Raw genomic sequence first — 16,910 nt, forward strand, 5'->3', positions numbered from 1 at the left:
TATACACTATACATACACGTCATACATGAAATAATCCAATCCAGCGCCGTGAATAAAAATAATAGAATAATATCCTCGCCTAATGAATATATGAAAGTCATACGCGGGACATTCACTGCACCCCCCATATAGAATCCAGGATCGGGGGAGTCAGAGGTGTCACCTCACATGGGGGGGGGGGAGCGCCCTAGTATACAAGGTGGCACCGCCACCCCCAGCGATCCCAGCCTGCAGCACAGAGTATTATCAGCACCTACAGGATGAAGAGAAGCTGCCGAGACTTATCTTTGACCCGGTTACATAATGGACTTTCCTCTCGGCGCCTTTTATTATTTTATGACATTTTCTTACGAGATTCTGATTGTCAGCGCCGGATTTTATTATTTCATTCATCCTGTTATTACAATGCGATGCTGAGATATAGCGATAGAGGATTCTGTGTGTATACCCATATATACCTACTGAAGGGGTTTCTCAGGCAGCTAACACTGCTCAGGGGTCACCTGGCACCCCTGCAGATCAGCTGTCTCAGCAGCCACTATATGGAGACCAGAGCACAGGCAGATCAGCTGTCTCAGCAGCCACTATATGGAGACCAGGGCCCAGGCAGATCAGCTGTCTCAGCAGCCACTATATGGAGACCAGGGCCCAGGCAGATCTGCTGTCTCAGCAGCCACTATATGGAGACCAGGGCACAAGCAGATCAGCTGTCTCAGCAGCCACTATATGGAGACCAGGGCACAAGCAGATCAGCTGTCTCAGCAGCCACTATATGGAGACCAGGGCACAGGCAGATCAGCTGTATCAGCAGCCACTATATGGAGACCAGAGCACAGACTGATCAGCTGTCTCAGCAGCCTCTATATGGAGACCAGGGCACAGGCAGATCAGCTGTCTCAGCAGCCACTATATGGAGACCAGGGCACAGACTGATCAGCTGTCTCAGCAGCCTCTATATGGAGACCAGGGCACAGGCAGATCAGCTGTCTCAGTAGCCACTATATGGAGACCAGGACACAGGCAGATCAGCTGTCTCAGCAGCCACTATATGGAGACCAGAGCACAGGCAGATCAGCTGTCTCAGCAGCCACTATATGGAGACCAGGGCACAGGCAGATCAGCTGTCTCAGCAGCCACTATATGAAGACCAGGGCACAGGCAGATCATCTGTCTCAGCAGCCACTATATGGAGACCAGGGCACAGGCAGATCAGCTGTCTCAGCAGCCACTATATGGAGACCAGGGCACAGGCAGATCAGCTGTCTCAGTAGCCACTATATGAAGACCAGGGCACAGGCAGATCAGCTGTCTCAGCAGCCACTATATGGAGACCAGGGCACAAGCAGATCAGCTGTCTCAGCATCCTCTATATGAAGACCAGGGCACAGGCAGATCAGCTGTCTCAGCAGCCACTATATGGAGACCAGGGCACAGGCAGATCAGCTGTATCAGCAGCCACTATATGGAGACCAGGGCACAGGCAGATCAGCTGTCTCAGCAGCCAGTATATGGAGACCAGGGCACAAGCAGATCAGCTCTCTCAGCAGCCACTATATGAAGACCAGGGCACAAGCAGATCAGCTGTCTCAGCAGCCTCTATATGGAGACCAGGGCACAGGCAGATCAGCTGTCTCAGCAGCCACTATATGGAGACCAGGGCACAGGCAGATCAGCTGTCTCAGCAGCCAGTATATGGAGACCAGGGCACAAGCAGATCAGCTGTCTCAGCAGCCTCTATATGGAGACCAGGACACAGGCAGATCAGCTGTCTCAGCAGCCTCTATATGGAGACCAGGGCACAGGCAGATCAGCTGTCTCAGCATCCTCTATATGGAGACCAGGGCACAGGCAGATCAGCTGTCTCAGCAGCCACTATATGAAGACCAGAGCACAGGCAGATCAGCTGTCTCACCAGCCACTATATGAAGACCAGAGCACAGGCAGATCAGCTGTCTCAGCAGCCTCTATATGGAGACCAGAGCACAGGCAGATCAGCTCTCTCAGCAGCCAGTATATGGAGACCAGGGCACAGGCAGATCAGCTGTCTCAGCATCCTCTATATGGAGACCAGGGCACAGGCAGATCAGCTGTCTCAGCATCCACTATATGGAGACCAGGGCACAGACAGATCAGCTGTCTCAGCATCCTCTATATGGAGACCAGGGCACAGACAGATCAGCTGTCTCAGCATCCTCTATATGGAGACCAGGGCACAGACAGATCAGCTGTCTCAGCATCCTCTATATGGAGACCAGGGCACAGACAGATCAGCTGTCTCAGCATCCTCTATATGGAGACCAGGGCACAGGCAGATCAGCTGTCTCAGCATCCTCTATATGGAGACCAGGGCACAGACAGATCAGCTGTCTCAGCATCCTCTATATGGAGACCAGGGCACAGACAGATCAGCTGTCTCAGCATCCTCTATATGGAGACCAGGGCACAGACAGATCAGCTGTCTCAGCATCCTCTATATGGAGACCAGGGCACAGACAGATCAGCTGTCTCAGCATCCTCTATATGGAGACCAGGGCACAGACAGATCAGCTGTCTCAGCATCCTCTATATGGAGACCAGGGCACAGACAGATCAGCTGTCTCAGCATCCTCTATATGGAGACCAGGGCACAGACAGATCAGCTGTCTCAGCATCCTCTATATGGAGACCAGGGCACAGACAGATCAGCTGTCTCAGCATCCTCTATATGGAGACCAGGGCACAGGCAGATCAGCTGTTCTCCATATAGTGCTGAGTTACTACAGCACTGCCACTACTATATACAGGACAGCCGGGACCTAGCACAGCTTGGGTGGTTGTCAGGGCAGAGGCCGTTCTTCTGTCACAGCAAGTGATGTGGTTGTCAGACTGCCAAATCAGCGTGGGCGGGAGAGAAGGAGTCTGACTACTAGAGACGCCTCTGTACAGGTCGCAGCATTATGGGATTAGACTTTATTTTTCTCTTATCTCTATCAATCATTTTTTTTCTTTTTCATTTTTTCTCTTTTTATTTTCTGTCCATGAATGTGGCGGCCATCTTGCCCGTTGTAACACTGTCTGTGATGTAAATGAGGTGACTGCATAGTAAACCCCTAGAGAATTGGCCTATTATTAGGCTTAGTGGCCAGAGTGATAATTGCAGGATATACATTTTTTTTAATATAAAGAGAGACGTCGAAATATAAAAAAATATCAAAGATTCTTAAAAACTGTAATTAACATAAAAACTTGGATTATAAAGTAGGGCTCTGGTGTCCTTTAAGTTGTCACGTCAAACCCATTTTTCGGAGTTTAGTTGCGAATCTGTTTAGATAGAAGAATGACTTGACATGTTTGAAACAAACCCCAGGGAGGCCGAGTAAGCAGATCCCGCCGTGCGCAGGGCGATTATACGTGAGAATATTATGCCGTAATTATTGTTATTCTTCCTTATGCAACAGAATCCAACCCAATGTTAATGCAACCGGATGATCAGGTTCTGTCTTCTCACTGACAAAGCAGATGGAACTGTAGAGACTTGCATCTCCTCAGGCATAACATGGTATTGCAATTGTGTCATGTCCGTTCTATGTGAGCCTGACAGCGCAGGATCTTCTCTCCACCAAACCTGTCTAGATTGAGTTCATGTGTAGAGAAAAATCTGTGCAATAAACCATGTGGCCAGTATGACATGTGACAGTAACCTATCTATCTGCAGGACTGGGGTGATATGCTGGGTCTGGTGACAGTAACCTATCTATCTGCAGGGCTGGGGTGATATGCTGGTTCTGGTGACAGTAACCTATCTATCTGCAGGGCTGGGGTGATATGCTGGGTCTGGTGACAGTAACCTATCTATCTGCAGGACTGGGGTGATATGCTGGGTCTGGTGACAGTAACCTATCTATCTGCAGGGCTGGGGTGATATGCTGGGTCTGGTGACAGTAACCTATCTATCTGCAGGGCTGGGGTGATATACTGGTTCTGGTGACAGTAACCTATCTATCTGCAGGACTGGGGTGATATGCTGGTTCTGGTGACAGTAACCTATCTATCTGCAGGGCTGGGGTGATATGCTGGTTCTGGTGACAGTAACCTATCTATCTGCAGGACTGGGGTGATATGCTGGTTCTGGTGGCAGTAACCTATCTATCTGCAGGACTGGGGTGATATGCTGGGTCTGGTGGCAGTAACCTATCTATCTGCAGGACTGGGGTGATATGCTGGTTCTGGTGACAGTAACCTATCTATCTGCAGGGATGGGGTGATATGCTGGTCCTGGTGACAGTAACCTATCTATCTGCAGGGCTGGGGTGATATGCTGGGTCTGGTGACAGTAACCTATCTATCTGCAGGGCTGGGGTGATATGCTGGTTCTGGTGACAGTAACCTATCTATCTGCAGGGTTGGGGTGATATGCTGGTTCTGGTGACACTAACCTATCTATCTGCAGGGCTGGGGTGATATGCTGGGTCTGGTGTCAGTAACCTATCTATCTGCAGGGCTGGGGTGATACGCTGGTTCTGGTGACAGTAACCTATCTATCTGCAGGGCTGGGGTGATACGCTGGTTCTGGTGTCAGTAACCTATCTATCTGCAGGGCTGGGGTGATATGCTGGTTCTGGTGACAGTAACCTATCTATCTGCAGGGCTGGGGTGATATGCTGGTTCTGGTGACACTAACCTATCTATCTGCAGGGCTGGGGTGATATGCTGGTTCTGGTGACAGTAACCTATCTATCTGCAGGGCTGGGGTGATATGCTGGTTCTGGTGACAGTAACCTATCTATCTGCAGGGCTGGGGTGATATACAGGACTCTGGTGACAGTAACCTATCTATCTGCAGGGCTGGGGTGATACGCTGGTTCTGGTGTCAGTAACCTATCTATCTGCAGGGCTGGGGTGATATGCTGGTTCTGGTGACAGTAACCTATCTATCTGCAGGGCTGGGGTGATATGCTGGTTCTGGTGACAGTAACCTATCTATCTGCAGGGCTGGGGTGATATGCTGGGTCTGGTGACAGTAACCTATCTATCTGCAGGGCTGGGGTGATATGCTGGTTCTGGTGACAGTAACCTATCTATCTGCAGGGCTGGGGTGATATGCTGGTTCTGGTGACACTAACCTATCTATCTGCAGGGCTGGGGTGATATGCTGGTTCTGGTGACAGTAACCTATCTATCTGCAGGGCTGGGGTGATATGCTGGTTCTGGTGACAGTAACCTATCTATCTGCAGGGCTGGGGTGATATGCTGGTTCTGGTGACAGTAACCTATCTATCTGCAGGGCTGGGGGGATATGCTGGAGTCTGGTGACAGTAACCTATCTATCTGCAGGGCTGGGGTGATATGCTGGAGTCTGGTGACAGTAACCTATCTATCTGCAGGGCTGGGGTGATATGCTGGAGTCTGGTGACAGTAACCTATCTATCTGCAGGGCTGGGGTGATATGCTGGAGTCTGGTGACAGTAACCTATCTATCTGCAGGGCTGGGGTGATATGCTGGTTCTGGTGACAGTAACCTATCTATCTGCAGGGCTGGGGTGATATGCTGGTTCTGGTGACAGTAACCTATCTATCTGCAGGGCTGGGGTGATATGCTGGTTCTGGTGACAGTAACCTATCTATCTGCAAGGCTAGGGTGATATGCTGGGTCTGGTAACAGTAACCTATCTATCTGCAGGGCTGGGGTGATATGCTGGTTCTGGTGACAGTAACCTATCTATCTGCAGGGCTGGGGTGATATACAGGACTCTGGTGACAGTAACCTATCTATCTGCAGGGCTGGGGTGATATGCTGGTTCTGGTGACAGTAACCTATCTATCTGCAGGGCTGGGGTGATATGCTGGGTCTGGTGACAGTAACCTATCTATCTGCAGGGCTGGGGTGATATGCTGGTTCTGGTGACAGTAACCTATCTATCTGCAGGGCTGGGGTGATATGCTGAGTCTGGTGACAGTAACCTATCTATCTGCAGGGCTGGGGTGATATGCTGGGTCTGGTGACAGTAACCTATCTATCTGCAGGGCTGGGGTGATATGCTGGGTCTGGTGACAGTAACCTATCTATCTGCAGGGCTGGGGTGATATGTTTGGTCCGTCTACTTTGTGATATAAGTTCAGTATATTGTTGTCTCTGTTACGCGGTTATATACGGTATATATAGGCTACATGGTATGGGTGTATATGCTATAGGGGCCGGCCTTGGACCTCCTGCTTGGGCACATCCTCTTTGCTATCTTCTATGATCCTATGTAGGACTTGCGTCTTTGGGGAGTTGGCCCATGGTTCGTGGATTTCCTCGTGTGGCCCCCATGCTGAGCTTTAAGGGCCCCACTTGTTCTCTATGGCAGATTTATGTTCTTGTTCTTTGACTTTCATACCGTTCATTGTGTCTTTCAGGGACATTTCCCGGCGTCATCATGTCAGCGTCCCAGCCCATCCCGGATACGACAGAGCCCTTGAGAGGTACGACCTCCACATGGGGAATGGCAGAATAGTCGTGTTAACACGCAAGGACAGAAAGAGGACGTGTTATATAGAAAACGCCCAATAGTTTCTGCGAAACACGTGTGCGAACGGACTGCACCGCCGGGGCCCGAGCAGCTGCCTTTTAGGTTACACAACACGCCTGCTTCCATCCAAACATGCAGTCATCTACAGACTCTGGACTTCATGGGGAGATCTCCGGCCAAAAACTGGAAACTTGGCTGGAGCTTTACCCTCTGTAGGCCTCAGTGCTGCGTTACGTACAGGCAAAGCGGAATTTGTAGAAAGATGGACCCACCCCATCCCAAAAACATCTAAAGTACCCCAGAGAGATACACGATCCAAAGAAATACAAGGTTCATATAATACTGCCACATAGTACACTGGTAATACTGCAATCTGGTTCCCAAATAATACCGTCATATGGTGCTAAATCATACTGGGTGGATTAGGGGTGTAAAGGGGTTGCGGGTGGTCTTGGGTAACAACTCATCCATGTTGACGTCTTTGACTAGTAGAAGGTTTAGGATACATCTGGTGGGTGTTGTTGTAGGGGTGCAACCAATTTAGGGGTGGGCTCCTTAACATCTAAGGTTGACCTCATGGTAGATGGCGCTCCGTAGATATCTTCATGATGCACTGATATGTATTTACTGCTTACAACCAGGTGTAAAACACGTGAAGCCGCCCATAAGACCCAAACCAGTGTTGGCGCCACGTCCTAAGGACATACCTGGTTCCGAAAATAAAAGTCCTTTGCTGTCTCCAAGCCCGTGCTCTCCAACCTTGGATATACCGTCTGCCGTCAAAATCAGCCAGCTCACAGGACCTCAACCCTATGGGACCAGGCGGACGTCTTTGAAAAGATGGTCATCCTCTGTTGGTGAAGAAGCCAACCAGGAGACCAACCCGCTGTCACCAGTGGAAAACAGGAGTCCGGATGTCCCGACCAAGACTGTGGCCCCACCAGTATCGGCGAAGCCTCTGCAGACTGGAGCGGTATGGAAAGGAAAGAGTCCTTTTATGTTGACGACTCGAGGATGGGGGTCGAGGGATCACAGCGAGAGGTGAGATGTCTATCTGCATTGTGGCCAAGTCTCTTTTTACCTGGTCTTCAACCTCTCAATGTCTTAAGCAGACCATACACATTGGAGACCTGTCGGCCAAACCACATGGCCGGTACAAGTGGACCATGTAAGTGTCCATTAGATGGTCGGAAGTTCCCACCAAAATCTTCAATGTTAGCCAACGTTAATGTGTTTGGCCAGTGTAGAGCGGTTACCTTGGGATATATTAGTAGGTCATGTGATCAATGTCCAATCTGCAGATATCCAACTACGGTAGTATTACTGACCCAGGAAAGCGTCATGGCAGCTCTGGTCATGTTTTATGGTAAGTCCACATCCATTGTCTTCAGAAGACAGAGTATCATCCAAGTTTAATATTCACATATCCCCTTAACCCTGTCCAGAAGCCTCTCACCTCTGCCAAGTCAGTCTTCTCTGCTCCGGGCTGAAGAGATCCAATCAGATGGAAACAGCTGTCCTCGGCTGAGAAGACTGGCTTGGTAAAATCCCACATCATCGCAGCAAAGGCCCCTGGGAAGGTCGGGCATGATGTTAAAGGGAGCGCCCTCTATTGGGCACCATCTTCCTATTTACATCATGGAAGACAGATTTGCATATTCTTCCCATGATCCTATCCACAGTCTAGTCTAAGTCTGACGGACTGCACATAGACTCGTTGACGTGAACGGGACCAGTTTTTTCAGGCCGACCTTTGCTCCGACCTTGTGAAAAATCTGAGGTCACGCCCTATTCTGCTCCGTTTTCCCAGACCAAAATAGCACATTCCAATGCACAGTCTGAGATTTTCTGCACGCTGAGCATACTTGGACCTGCCTCCAGTTTTCTCTAATCCTTCGAGGTTCCCAGAGACCTGGGCCGAGCGAATGAGACCTTAGTCACTAATGTCTGGGCCCGGGATGACCCTGGTAAGGTCACTAATGTCTGGGCCCGGGATGACTCCGGTAATAGTCACTAATGTCTGGGCCTGGGATGACCCTGGTAAGGTCACTAATGTCTGGGCCCGGGATGACTCCGGTAATAGTCACTAATGTCTGGGCCGGGAAGACCCCGGTAATAGTCACTAATGTTTGGGCCAGGATGACCCCTGTGATAGTCACTAATGTCTGGGCCGGCATGACCCTGGTAAGGTCACTAATGTCTGGGCCCGGGATGACTCCGGTAATAGTCACTAATGTCTGGCCCAGGATGACCCCGGTAATAGTCACTAATGTCTGGGCCGGGATGACTCCGGTAATAGTCACTAATGTCTTGGCCCAGGATGACCCCGGTAATAGTCACTAATGTCTGGGCCGGGATGACCCCGGTAATAGTCACTAATGTCTGGGCCGGGATGACCCCGGTAATAGTCACTAATGTCTGGGCCCGGGATGACCCCGGTAATAGTCACTAATGTCTGGGCCGGGATGACCCCGGTAATAGTCACTAATGTCTGGGCCCGGGATGACCCCGGTAATAGTCACTAATGTCTGGGCCGGGATGACCCCGGTAATAGTCACTAATGTCTGGGCTGGGATGACCCTGGTAAGGTCACTAATGTCTGGGCCGGGATGACCCCGGTAAAGTCACTAATAACTGGTCCCGGGATGACCCCGGTAATAGTCACTAATGTCTGGGCCGGGATGACCCCGGTAATAGTCACTAATGTCTGGGCTGGGATGACCCCGGTAATAGTCACTAATGTCTGGGCCGGGATGACCCCGGTAATAGTCACTAATGTCTGGGCTGGGATGACCCCGGTAATAGTCACTAATGTCTGGGCCGGGATGTCCCCGGTAATAGTCACTAATGTCTGGGCTGGGATGACCTTGGTAAGGTCACTAATGTCTGGGCCGGGATGACCCCGGTAAAGTCACTAATGTCTGGGCCGGGATGACCCCGGTAAAGTCACTAATAACTGGTCCCGGGATGACCCCGGTAATAGTCACTAATGTCTGGGCCGGGATGACCCCGGTAATAGTCACTAATGTCTGGGCTGGGATGACCCCGGTAATAGTCACTAATGTCTGGGCCCGGGATGACCCCGGTAATAGTCACTAATGTCTGGGCCAGGATGACCCCGGTAATAGTCACTAATGTCTGGGCCGGGAAGACCCCGGTAATAGTCACTAATGTTTGGGCCAGGATGACCCCTGTAATAGTCACTAATGTCTGGGCCCGGGATGACCCCGGTAATAGTCACTAATGTCTGGGCCCGGGATGACCCCGGTAATAGTCACTAATGTCTGGGCCGGGATGACTCCGGTAATAGTCAGTAATGTCTGGGCCCAGGATGACCCCGGTAATAGTCACTAATGTCTGGGCCGGGATGACCCCGGTAATAGTCACTAATGTCTGGGCCGGGATGACCCCGGTAATAGTCACTAATGTCTGGGCTGGGATGACCCTGGTAAGGTCACTAATGTCTGGGCCGGGATGACCCCGGTAAAGTCACTAATGTCTGGGCCGGGATGACCCCGGTAATAGTCACTAATGTCTGGGCCGGGATGATCCCGGTAATAGTCACTAATGTCTGGGCCGGGATGACCCCGGTAATAGTCACTAATGTCTGGCCCGGGATGACCCCGGTAATAGTCACTAATGTCTGGGCCGGGAAGACCCCGGTAATAGTCACTAATGTCTGGGCCGGGATGACCCCGGTAATAGTCACTAATGTCTGGGCCGGGATGACCCCGGTAAGGTCACTAATGTCTGGGCCCGGGATGACCACGGTAATAGTCACTAATGTCTGGGCCGGGAAGACCCCGGTAATAGTCACTAATGTCTGGGCCGGGATGACCCCGGTAAGGTCACTAATGTCTGGGCCGGGATGACCCCGGTAATAGTCACTAATGTCTGGGCCCGGGATGACCCCGGTAATAGTCACTAATGTCTGGGCCCGGGATGACCCCGGTAATAGTCACTAATGTCTGGGCCGGGATGACCCCGGTAATAGTCACTAATGTCTGGGCCCGGGATGACCCCGGTAATAGTCACTAATGTCTGGGCCCGGGATGACCCCGGTAAGGTCACATTTGCACCCCAAGTAATTCTCTTTATAGTGAAGGATCTCCCCCCCCCACCTCGAGCTCTGTCAATCGAGTAATTGAAAGTGATTGACCTCATTGTCCCATAAACATTGGCCGAGCATGCAAGTTATTTAGATTCTGAAAGCCTTGTATGGACACCTATCACAGAATTTGATGACCCCGTACACATTAGATTTGTTTTTGGACCCTGTAAAAAGTCATTATTGATCAAAAATTTCCAGAACTTCCTAGATTATTGGAGGAGGCCGCCTGTGTCCTGGAAATGTAACGCTCAGAAACATATCGTAGGGGCGCTAGCGATCCAGGACATACAGCAAAAGTAGAAGGAATAGGGTCGGCTATATAGGTTTAGGGGGAGTGTCCCTCTTGTCCGTGGACTGCGACACTGTTGCGTTCATTGAAGTGAATGGTGTAGAGGGACAATAGCAGACAAGACCGTGGCACTTCGTTTCACTAACCTTGGACAGTCCCTTGGGTTTCCCCATCCATCACATGCCATGACGAATGTGCCTCCTGCCCACCCCTTGTTTTTGTCTTCTTTCTTTTCCTTTCCTCGCACTTAATACCTCTGTTTATTTTGGCTCCTATCAGCGAGGCTCCGTCCCAGAAACTCGGCTCCGGCACAGTGAGTAAAGATGCAGATCCTCAAAGAAAAGAGACAACCGCAGTCGAAGAACACACGCTCTCAACGTCAAAAACTTACAATAGAATTACCCTAGAACATAAAGCTGCGACCCTTAAAGTCCACGACTCGATAGCAGGTCCGGAAAAAACGCTCTCAAGGGTGTCTGAGGATGTCGAAACGGCTTCTTCTGGTGGAACGGAGCGAATTGATGAATCTCAGGAACAGGGATCTTCTCCCCGACCATCTGGTCCTCACTGTGAAGGTACCAAGCAGGCCTCACTGTCTGACCATAAGGAAGGTATCACGGCCTTGTCTTTGGGGGCTAGAACTCAGGAAAACGTTCCAAGTGTTCCGGTAAGGGAATCCTTACATGTGGCAAAAAGTCACATGCGGGATGAACATGTGAACAGTGCAGGAGTTCACCATAACCAGCTTCCCGATGGAGGGTCAGGACACAGATTACTCAGTGATGACACGACTACAGTCCAAGGACACGTAGAAGCTCATGTGGACCTCCATGACCACCAAATAATTGGAGATGTTAAAAACAAACATTATACACAAGACACCAACACAACTCATGAGCAACCAAAGGACACAAATATGACTGCAGGACCCCCAAAACCTAAAGAACGGAAAAAGCCACCGGTGCAATTCACCCTGCCAAAGGAGGAAGACCAGGCTGAAGGACAACGATCCCGGGACTACACCCTGCCAGGATCCGAGAGACCAGAAACCAAAGAACTAAGTCACCAGGACGATGGACATGCGGATACGAGAAGTCAGCACGGAGAGCGCGGCCTAGAGGAGGTAAGAGTCAGGGTAACATGTCTACCAGATAGACCACTCTGTGTGCCGCCATATGCTGCTGCACATGGTGTCAGGAAGAAGATCTCCCAGGCCTGTTGCATTGCTCCTCCATGGACATGGGCTCTAGGTCATATGTGATGTGGGAACATTATGTTCTGGTGATGTCACAAAACCACCACATTCCGTGTCCACATCACATATAAGGGGCGTGACGTGGAACAAAAAGGATCTGCTAGGTAATGTGCGGGTAAGGGGCTGTCATGTACAGGAATGACTACTGGAGGTACAGGCCTAAAGCTAATACTGCACCACTGAGACGTACTGCACCACTGAGACGTACTGCACCGCTGAGACGTACTGCACCGCTGAGACGTACTGCACCGCTGAGACGTACTGCACCGCTGAGATGTACTGCACCACTGAGACGTACTGCACCACTGAGACGTACTGCACCACTGAGACGTACTGCACCACTGAGACGTACTGCACCACTGAGACGTACTGCACCACTGAGACGTACTGCACCACTGAGATGTACTGCACCACTGAGACCTACTGCACCACTGAGACCTACTGCACCACTGAGACGTACTGCACCACTGAGATGTACTGCACCACTAAGACAAATTGCACCACTGAGACAAATTGCACCACTGAGACATACTGCACCACTGAGACATACTGCACCACTGAGACATACTGCACCACTGAGACGTACTGCACCACTAAGACAAATTGCACCACTGAGACAAATTGCACCACTGAGACATACTGCACCGCTGAGACATACTGCACCGCTGAGACGTACTGCACCGCTGAGACGTACTGCACCGCTGAGACGTACTGCACCACTGAGACAAATTGCAACACTGAGACGTACTGCACCACTGAGACGTACTGCACCACTGAGACGTACTGCACCACTGAGACGTACTGCACCACTGAGACGTACTGCACCACTGAGACGTACTGCACCACTGAGACGTACTGCACCACTGAAACGTACTGCACCACTGAGACGTACTGCACCACTGAGACGTACTGCACCACTGAGACGTACTGCACCACTGAGACATAAAGCACCACTGAGACGTACTGCACCACTGAGACGTACTGCACCACTGAGACGTACTGCACCACTGAGACGTACTGCACCACTGAGACATAAAGCACCACTGAGACGTACTGCACCACTGAGACCTACTGCACCACTGAGACGTACTGCACCACTGAGACGTACTGCACCACTGAGACGTACTGCACCACTGAGACGTACTGCACCACTGAGACGTACTGCACCACTGAGACGTACTGCACCACTGAGACATAAAGCACCACTGAGACGTACTGCACCACTGAGACCTACTGCACCACTGAGACGTACTGCACCACTGAGACGTACTGCACCACTGAGACAAATTGCACCACTGAGACGTACTGCACCACTGAGACAAATTGCACCACTGAGACGTACTGCACCACTGAGATGTACTGCACCACTGAGACCTACTGCACCACTGAGACCTACTGCACCACTGAGACGTACTGCACCACTGAGATGTACTGCACCACTAAGACAAATTGCACCACTGAGACATACTGCACCACTGAGACATACTGCACCACTGAGACATACTGCACCACTGAGACATACTGCACCGCTGAGACGTACTGCACCGCTGAGACGTACTGCACCGCTGAGACGTACTGCACCGCTGAGACGTACTGCACCGCTGAGACACATTGCACCACTGAGACAAATTGCACCACTGAGACGTACTGCACCACTGAGACGTACTGCACCACTGAGACGTACTGCACCACTGAGACGTACTGCACCACTGAGACGTACTGCACCACTGAGATGTACTGCACCACTGAGACCTACTGCACCACTGAGACGTACTGCACCACTGAGACGTACTGCACCACTGAGACGTACTGCACCACTGAGACGTACTGCACCACTGAGACGTACTGCACCACTGAGACATAAAGCACCACTGAGACGTACTGCACCACTGAGACGTACTGCACCACTGAGACGTACTGCACCACTGAGACGTACTGCACCACTGAGACGTACTGCACCACTGAGACATAAAGCACCACTGAGACGTACTGCACCACTGAGACCTACTGCACCACTGAGACGTACTGCACCACTGAGACGTACTGCACCACTGAGACATAAAGCACCACTGAGACGTACTGCACCACTGAGACCTACTGCACCACTGAGACGTACTGCACCACTGAGACATAAAGCACCACTGAGACGTACTGCACCACTGAGACCTACTGCACCACTGAGACGTACTGCACCACTGAGACAAATTGCACCACTGAGACGTACTGCACCACTGAGACGTACTGCACCGCTGAGACATACTGCACCGCTGAGACAAATTGCACCACTGAGACATACTGCACCACTGAGACGTACTGCACCACTGAGATGTACTGCACCACTGAGACGTACTGCACCACTGAGACAAATTGCACCACTGAGACATACTGCACCACTGAGACGTACTGCACCACTGAGATGTACTGCACCACTGAGACGTACTGCACCACTGAGACAAATTGCACCACTGAGACCTACTGCACCACTGAGACCTACTGCACCACTGAGACGTACTGCACCACTGAGATGTACTGCACCACTAAGACAAATTGCACCACTGAGACAAATTGCACCACTGAGACATAAAGCACCACTGAGACGTACTGCACCACTGAGACATAAAGCACCACTGAGACGTACTGCACCACTGAGACGTACTGCACCACTGAGACGTACTGCACCACTGAGACATAAAGCACCACTGAGACGTACTGCACCACTGAGACCTACTGCACCACTGAGACGTACTGCACCACTGAGACGTACTGCACCACTGAGACGTACTGCACCACTGAGACGTACTGCACCACTGAGACGTACTGCACCACTGAGACATAAAGCACCACTGAGACGTACTGCACCACTGAGACCTACTGCACCACTGAGACGTACTGCACCACTGAGACGTACTGCACCACTGAGACAAATTGCACCACTGAGACGTACTGCACCGCTGAGACGTACTGCACCGCTGAGACGTACTGCACCGCTGAGACGTACTGCACCGCTGAGACGTACTGCACCGCTGAGACGTACTGCACCGCTGAGACGTACTGCACCACTGAGACGTACTGCACCACTGAGACGTACTGCACCACTGAGACAAATTGCACCACTGAGACGTACTGCACCGCTGAGACGTACTGCACCGCTGAGACGTACTGCACCGCTGAGACGTACTGCACCGCTGAGACGTACTGCACCGCTGAGACGTACTGCACCGCTGAGACGTACTACACCGCTGAGACGTACTGCACCGCTGAGACGTACTGCACCGCTGAGACGTACTGCACCGCTGAGACCTACTGCACCACTGAGACGTACTGCACCACTGAGACGTACTGCACCACTGAGACATAAAGCACCACTGAGACGTACTGCACCACTGAGACCTACTGCACCACTGAGACGTACTGCACCACTGAGACGTACTGCACCACTGAGACGTACTGCACCACTGAGACATAAAGCACCACTGAGACGTACTGCACCACTGAGACCTACTGCACCACTGAGACGTACTGCACCACTGAGACGTACTGCACCACTGAGACAAATTGCACCACTGAGACGTACTGCACCGCTGAGACGTACTGCACCGCTGAGACGTACTGCACCGCTGAGACGTACTGCACCGCTGAGACGTACTGCACCGCTGAGACGTACTGCACCGCTGAGACGTACTGCACCGCTGAGACGTACTGCACCGCTGAGACGTACTGCACCGCTGAGACGTACTGCACCGCTGAGACGTACTGCACCGCTGAGACGTACTGCACCGCTGAGACGTACTGCACCACTGAGACGTACTGCACCACTGAGACAAATTGCACCGCTGAGACGTACTGCACCGCTGAGACGTACTGCACCGCTGAGACGTACTGCACCGCTGAGACGTACTGCACCACTGAGACAAATTGCACCGCTGAGACGTACTGCACCGCTGAGACGTACTGCACCGCTGAGACGTACTGCACCGCTGAGACGTACTGCACCGCTGAGACGTACTGCACCGCTGAGACGTACTGCACCGCTGAGACGTACTGCACCGCTGAGACGTACTGCACCGCTGAGACGTACTGCACCGCTGAGACGTACTGCACCACTGAGACGTACCGGTCAGAGTGTGGTCTGAAGCTCTCTATTCGTGGTGGGGGTCAGTACAAGGTCAGGTCATTCCCCCTCCCCTGTGACTGCTGTACTTCCCTCCTCCTGGGATTTGTAGTTCCCGTCACCCCCACCCCCCTACAATGTGCACACAGTTGGATTCATGTTGTAGTTTCTGTAGTGACAGAATAATTGGAGGCCGCGTCCTAAATAAACTGCAGCCAAAATCCTGCGCAGGCCCCGATGTCAGTGCCCAGAAGGCTCCTTTCGTGTAATTCGCCCCTGCGCCCCCTGGTGGAGGACACGGCGGCTCCTCTTGTTCTACAATTGGATAAGGTGCACGTGTTGCGGCTGTACAGGGTGCGGCCTGTGTTATCGGCTCCATGAGATCCCCATGAGGCGCTCCCTATACCGGGTCCATGTACTCTCCTCTTAAAGAGACAGCGACGTTTATTGTATGCTACAACCTTGTGTAGGAAATAAAGTACATGGTGTCCTAAAATATCCGGCCGCGGTCATACCTGGATCCTGATTCATGACAGGCCCTTATAGATGGCACGTGACGGGCCCTTATAGATGGCACATGACGGGCCCTTATAGATGACACATGACAGGCCCTTATAGATGGCACATGACGGGCCCTTATAGATGACACATGA

The 16,910-nt window shown here is 51.6% G+C and overlaps 1 protein-coding gene across 1 annotated transcript in view; it reads left to right on the top strand.

The window, feature by feature from the left end:
- The window catches only part of TNKS1BP1 (tankyrase 1 binding protein 1), a 38,227-nt gene that overhangs the window by 8,851 nt on the left and 12,466 nt on the right, over positions 1–16,910 (top strand). Inside the window, exons 2-4 of the mRNA XM_075258558.1 lie at positions 6,379–6,444; positions 7,133–7,532; positions 11,171–12,014. Coding sequence (XP_075114659.1) covers positions 6,399–6,444; positions 7,133–7,532; positions 11,171–12,014 — 1,290 coding nt within the window. The 5' untranslated portion in view covers positions 6,379–6,398. The remainder of the gene's footprint in view (positions 1–6,378; positions 6,445–7,132; positions 7,533–11,170; positions 12,015–16,910) is intronic.

The sequence above is a fragment of the Leptodactylus fuscus genome, chromosome 10, assembly GCF_031893055.1.
Source record: "Leptodactylus fuscus isolate aLepFus1 chromosome 10, aLepFus1.hap2, whole genome shotgun sequence".
Lineage (NCBI taxonomy): Eukaryota > Metazoa > Chordata > Amphibia > Anura > Leptodactylidae > Leptodactylus > Leptodactylus fuscus.